This window comes from Centruroides sculpturatus, unplaced genomic scaffold (assembly GCF_000671375.1).
Source record: "Centruroides sculpturatus isolate CEXI.00-Female unplaced genomic scaffold, Cexi_2.0 scaffold1094, whole genome shotgun sequence".
NCBI classification, from domain to species: Eukaryota; Metazoa; Arthropoda; class Arachnida; order Scorpiones; family Buthidae; genus Centruroides; species Centruroides sculpturatus.
This window is the reverse complement of record NW_019385596.1, coordinates 135,144-142,340: the sequence shown is the minus strand read 5'-3', so window position 1 is coordinate 142,340 and position 7,197 is coordinate 135,144. Positions and strand designations below refer to the sequence as shown.

General features: G+C 30.8%; 1 protein-coding gene across 4 annotated transcripts in view; it reads right to left on the bottom strand.

The window, feature by feature from the left end:
* Positions 1-1,561: 1,561 nt before the first annotated feature.
* Positions 1,562-7,197, bottom strand: part of LOC111640423 (cationic amino acid transporter 4-like) — a 9,855-nt gene continuing 4,219 nt past the window's right edge. For 3 of the 4 annotated variants that reach the window (XM_023386436.1, XM_023386434.1, XM_023386435.1), the window contains exons 2-4: positions 4,043-5,674; positions 3,038-3,146; positions 1,562-2,941 (exon numbers count right to left, since the gene is read on the bottom strand). In XM_023386436.1, the coding sequence (XP_023242204.1) occupies positions 2,736-2,941; positions 3,038-3,146; positions 4,043-5,650 (1,923 nt within the window). In that variant the 5' untranslated portion in view covers positions 5,651-5,674 and the 3' untranslated portion in view covers positions 1,562-2,735. Of the gene's footprint in view, positions 2,942-3,037; positions 3,147-3,386; positions 3,629-4,042; positions 5,675-7,197 lie in introns of those variants that run through there. The other variant, XM_023386437.1, reaches the window with a different exon arrangement.

Sequence of the window (7,197 nt, the reverse complement as noted above, 5' to 3'; positions counted from 1 at the left end):
GGCCCTACTTAGTTTTTTTTTTTTAATTTTGAAAGTAAATAACAAGACATTTCTTTCTTTAACCCTTTAAACGGTTTTAATAAGAAAAAAATATTTCGTAGTGATAAGTTAAAAGCATTTCTAAACATTCTTTATTTCACTTTCCCAGTCGTTATGTATACATAACAAGGGAAAGCATTGGAATTGTGTCAAATTTGACCAAAATTCAAATTTGATTAGAGTTTTTTGTAAATCTCCTAAACCTCCTAAACCCAAAAAAGTCAAAAAAAGAAAAAAATATTCCGTGTATGTGTGTGTTGGCATAAATTGATGCTATTAAACTGATAAGGAACATCAATGCTTCGTATCAATGTCTCTTATTATTATTTAATAGCATCGTAGCTCCTTAACATTAAAGGGTTGGAGAGATAGAGGATTGTTTTGTGCCACATCTCGAAAGAGGTAGGACTTAACGAAGACGTTATCCGTTATTAACATTTAGAATATTTTTATAAAACTCATTACTACAATCAACATTAAGATTTTCGCTTACTGGAACGTTTTCTTTGTCTATTTTTGATGAGAAAATGCCATAATTCTTCCATTTTTCACAATTATTAGCTCCTTATTACCTCTTAGAAGGATTTTAATTTCACCAATATGGTTCACAACATGACAAAGGCCAAAATGTAGTTTTTCATTGTAAATATTTTCACAAGTTGAAACCAAAATTTTCACAAACAAACCATAATTATAATAAAAACATAAGAACACTACAGTCGACCCCCCTATAACGTACGTTCCTATAACGACAATTCCTATAACGTAGCGAAAAAATTGTAGAAACTTTCGTATAAAGTACCTCCTATAACGTCGTTTCGCAACAAGATTGATAGAGTCTGGACCAATAGTGGATGAGAAGCCGAACTACTTTCCTCCGACCCTGCGCCACGCTACGGAGCGGCTAAATTGAGTTTGCTATCGTCTGTTTAGTATTATATATAAATTAGGTACTGTACATATAATTATATATTAATTATATATAAATTAGGTACTGTATATATAATTATATATTAACTTAATTTGTTGTAACTTTATTATAATTATATATATGCTTTCTGCCGCCTGGCAACACGCTACGGAGATTTTAGGCTAGTAAGTTGAGTTTATTATCGCCTGTACAGTATGTAAATTAGGTACCGTAAGTCTAATACAGCACTAATTTTATAAATTTCTTGTGAAAGAAACACTTCTTATTCAACGGCCATAAAAATTATTTATATTAATGATGTCTCCAAAGGTCAAGTTATTTTTCTGCGAAAAATTCGTTATTAGAAATCGCGGCTGTCGTTTCATGTGCTGTTCCGCGACGAAAACCAGCTTTAAGCAACGGCGTAGTCGAACGGTACACACTCGGTAAGTAATCCTATAATTTTTTGTTTATAGCATAGTTTATACGGATTACTCCCAAAAAATTATACGTGTTTTGGAAATGTTGAGTCGAATTAGTCTAGAATCGGTTAATTTTATAGAAGAAAACCTTTCGAACAGCCTTAGTCCGTAAAGTTTCCACCTATCGGGCTGCGATTGGCTCATGTATTTAATCATTCCTACAACGTAAAATTCGATTAGCGTGGAACGTATCTAAGTGTTATAGGGGGTCTACTGTACTTATATTCTGCAAAAGAAAAAAACATTGTCCGAAAAAATCAACAACGTACTGAGTATTTATAGTGTATCAGGTCAGTCTGAACACTATAAATTATACACTATAGTGACTATAGTATAAATGATACACTATAAATTATAGTGTATCAGTCTTATAGTGTATAAGTAAACAATGATATGGCTGAGATTAAAGCCCTACAAGGCTTGGCTCGTACTTAAATTATAAAAATATTGTTATATTGAGGGTTAGGAACTACACTTACCACTTTAAAAACCAATCTTACCTTCTTTATAATAATTAAATAAATCTAGAAAATAGCTAAATTCGAGATGAAATAATCTAGATTTATATCACTTATCTAATTGCCTAAATCTCAAAATATCAAATCAATCTAAATTTAAATGAGAAAAATAGATTCTAAAGTGACAATCCTGCGAAACACGTGGTACAAACTTCGATGTTTTGACTGAAAGTAAAATGGCGGTCGATAGTACTCACCAAGAGCTCTGTAACCATGGTCACAGCTACTCTATGTAGTATATTCTAGTTCGTTGGGGAGTATCTAAAGAAAACATAAATTGGAACTATGTAATACATACATCTCCATTGCTTTACTGAAATTCTAGACAGACGTCGAATCGCCCTCGTACGTGGTTTTACATTTTATACCTTGTTTCATCTCTCGAAGTTATTATATTTATTAATAGTTTACCTTATAAATTGTATATAAATTGATTTTCATCCGAATATTAACTATCACAATAAAGTTACCAGATATTACAACAAAGTTTAGTACCATATCGCGCTCACTCCTTTAGGTACCAAACCGGTTAATGAAGTTTTATTTCTTTATCAGAATAACAAACTGCATAAAAGGATTTTATATCTGAATACTTATATATATATATATATAGCATATATTGATAGTATTAAATGTCTTCCTGGTTAACAAACTATACTCTTGATAATGATTTTTATAGATAAATAACTTACATCTACAACTGAGGTATAGAAAATATTATGGACTTACAGATGAATAAAATCGTATAAATTTGTCACAAAGTTTATAAACTCGAAGTTGTGACTTTTAATTATGTGACTTGATTTCTTCGTCCAGTTTTTCAATTGAGGGTCGAGCACTTGTTGCGGGTGTTCCATAACTAGAGTCTGTAGATTGTCCAGCACTATACGCTGTAATATTGGTTCCAGGTTGCAGTAAAGAAGAATTTGAAGTTGGTATGAGCGTGTTAAGTTTGCTATGCCTCATACCATAAGAAAAATATAGAATTAAACCTGAAGAAAGAATATAATTGCATAAAAAATAAAATTATTTCAACGTTTAAATATTAATAAACGTCACAATAATAATAATAGTCACAGATTATTTACCTATCGCCACCCATACTAATAATCTGACCCAGGTGAGAGGTTGTAAATTGGTCATCAAAAATGCATTACATAGAATACTTAAAACAGGTAATAATGGCACAAAAGGAACCTACAACAGATTTAATATTAATAATATAACAAAATATTTAATGTAAATAAAGTTTTTAAATTAAAAAGAAATCATAATTCTATCGAATTTGTATTATTTTGACTTATAACATAAAAATGAACAGTATGTAATTAATGAATAAAATATAGAAGATAAAACTAAAAACTTAATACTCAGAAAATTATATAAACTGCTTAAGTATAATCAGAGAAGAAAGGTTAATTTACAATACGTAATTAATGTCCTAAAAAATGAGAAGGGTGACATATTTCCGCCAACTTTTCCGCCCTAAATATATTACATTTTTCTCAGAGAATAATAACGTTTATAAATTGTTTATTTCTCCTCTAGAAGCAAGAAAATATAAAGTAAGACAAATAGAAAACTCATGATTTTTCTTTCATTTTATATCATTTTTGTATGATGATAAATAGTAATGATGTGAAGAATAATAATCCTTTTTTCTTTTTTTGTAAGATTTTCTGCAACAAGATAAATTCATTTATTTATGTAACCTATGATTAAATTTTATTATTAAATTTAATAAATTTAAATAATAAAAGACACAAAGAAAAATAACTCAATAGATATTTTAAATCGAATTTACTACCAGTGTATAATGCCTAATTATTTAAAATGATATGCAGCAATTTCATCGATTATTCTGTTAATGAATAACAGAATGAGGAAGAAGTTACCGGAGAAATTTTGCATAAATCATTGCTGTTTATAAAAATTCATCTTAAAAATACCTCTAAATTTTCAATTCTAAATTCAAAGGTATTTTAATATATTTATTTTTATTCTATTGAAAACTATTAAAAATGTCGAATTATATTGTTGAAGTTAAACAGTCATAAATATGTAATATGTGAATTATAACGTACTGTACATACCTTATATTTAAGAGGCATGGAACTCTGCTCATGTATTACAATAGTGAAGAATACAATTATAATCATTAACGATAACACCACCATTATTAATATAACCCACCACTCTTTCGCTGCAATTTGAGTTGGTAGACCTTTAATTAAACCTCCTAATATCAAAAAAAGAGCCACCAAAGACACAACGCATATATTAACCATTGTTCCAGGTTCCAATCCAAAACAGAAAAATCGGCTAAGAAAAAAATATCTGTCTTTCAATTGTCCACCACATTCATCAATTGGCGATAATTTTTCTTCGGATCCAGGTGTACTAGAACCACCACCCATTGAATACAGTTCTTGACTTTCGTTACTATAAATTCCAATAAGTTTCCTTGGTTGATATCTCAGAATCAAAACGGAAGCACTTACAACCAAATAGGCCATTAGAGTTCCAATAGACAATAGTTCAACTAGTGTATTGATGTCTAACAGCATGGAAAGCATGGCGGATAGAAACGAAAATACATACATAGCCACAAGAGGTATTTGCGTGTTTTTACTTACTCTTGAGAAAAATTTAAAGAGAAGTCCGTCTTCGGCCATGCTATATACTACTCTAGTTAAAGCAAACAGTCCTCCGATTAAACCCGTGGCCATTCCACATAAAGCACCAACAATAACAATTATCTTTACCCATGGAACGTTATGTACGGCGAAAGCATCTGCAAGACCTGCATCACTGGTAATATCTTTATAAGAAATCATTAAAGTAAGTACGGATGAAACACCAACATAAGCAACAGTAGCAATACCCATGGCCAAAAATGTTGCAATCGGGATAGATTTCTGAGGTTCTCTAGCTTCTTCACCAGCTGTAGCAATGGCGTCAAAACCCACAAAAGCATAAAAGCAAGAGGCAGAACCAGCAAACACTCCTTCCCATCCAAAAGGTAAAAAACCTCCAGTTTCTTTATTAGTCCAGTTTTTAATATCCGAGAAGTAAGCACCTACACATATGATGACTAAAATTACTCCCATATTAATCATTGAGAAAAAGTTGTTGATGTATGAAGTCAGTTTAGCACCAAAAGAAAGAAACACCACGAAGACGACTAATATAGCAGGTGACAGAAAATCGAAACTTTCAGCCAAAAAACCCGAGTGGTTGGTACCAACTAAACCAATGGTGCCATTTTTAATAATTCCTCCTAATAATGAATCGATATAAGCGCTACAGGCACGTGAAACTGCAGCCAGGCCTATGATATTTTCCAAAGAAACATTCCATCCTACTATGAAGGCCCAAAATTCTCCTACTGCCAAATATGTATAAGAATAGGCTGATCCGGCTCTTGGATATCGAACTCCTAATTCGGCATAACATAACGCAGCCAATAATGATGCTATACCGCTGATAATGAAAGATACCACTATACCAGGTCCGGCCATTTTATGTGACACTGAAGCTGTCAAGACATAAATACCCGATCCAACCATGTGACCAATTGCTAATAAAGTAATATCGAAAGTTGAAAGGCATCTTCTAAGTTGGGTTTCCATAGGATCTGCTGCTACAGATGCTTTTGTCCTACATACGCGGTGGCACAACGTATTTATGAAAGACGACATGATGTTCTTTTAAGGTAACGTTTTCTAAAAGGAAAAATATATATATAATTAATATCAAAACTTTACTAACTTAAAATTTGATTACAACTTAGATATTACGTGTTTGTAATATCTAACTTGTAAGCTAGATATATAATATCTATACATATTGTAATATACATAGTATAGAATTACAGTGTACAATACAATAGACAAGGCAGCAAAATTATATAGACAAAATAAATGCCATCTAGTATTACATACTGTTATTGCTATAAAATTTAGTGTAAAAATGACGTTTACATTTTCGGTACAAAACAAAACCTTTCTGCTATTAAAATTCCGAGAACAATTTGGTTACATTATATATCAAAATTCTGTTTAATTTTGAATTTAATATAGTGTTTCCGGTTGAATAAAAGAAAAATTATTGTAGTTTTCAGAAACCGTGCCTTCTACGTACTGTACGTTTCAGAAGGTAAGTTTGTAAATCACTATTATAGTAACTTGGTAATGTGATTTATAGATGTTCAAATTCCATTCTGTAGCCGACAGATGAAGGTGTATGCCCAAAACACGTATCGGCGATATTGCAGAACAAAGAGTGATGTAAAAAATGCCTAGTTTCTACCTGTGCACTTAATTGTGTGGTAAAGATTAAAAAAGAAAAAAATATAGCTTGTGATGTATTCGTATAAGACTGGGCATCGGTATGTATTTTATGTTGGCATTTGTAAGAAATACGATACCTTGACGCTGCAGTTACTAGCACATATGCAGAATGGCGAAATAAGTGTACTTAACAATGAACCAGGTGATAAGTCACCTTGACTGAAGCATGTTATTTGGACATGTTGCAACTTGTGCTATCTTGCAACTTATTCCTAATGACATTTTTCAATAAGATGTGGCTCCTCGATTTTGATAAAGCAATTTCTGGGTGGAGTATCCCAGACAATAGAAATCTACTGTCTTATCTTAAGATTAAGAACAATTTTCTTACTCTACTGGACTTTTTCCATGTGGGATTTTGTAAATAATCGAGTGAATCGTACATCTGTGCATAATTTGAATAGTCTGAGGCAGAATCTGTCAGGTTATCGACAATGTCAAACCTTATATGCTATTGAATGCAAGTTGGACATTTGCAATATCTCTGTTAGTACACACATTGAAGTGTGCTTAAATGTCGAAATTTTTGTACTAGAAGAAAACAACTTTTTCATTAAATTATGATAATTTTTCAATTTATACACTTTTCTTTTATTAATTCTCTAAGCCAAACACTCCATATAAGCGCAAATTTGATAAAATCTCAGTTATCTCTTTTCAGAAAATAGAAGTTTTAAAATAAAAATATTAAATAACTTCGACTTCTACATTAAAAAGATATCTAGTGATTTATGTTATATAATCAAGTTAAATCAACCTATAAATAATTCAAACAATTACATAAACCAATATAAAATTTTATATAAGTATATAATTTTTCTTAATTTACATTTTAAATATTATAAAATATACTGGATATGAACTTATATAAAATTTTCGTAAGAACAATTTTTTTT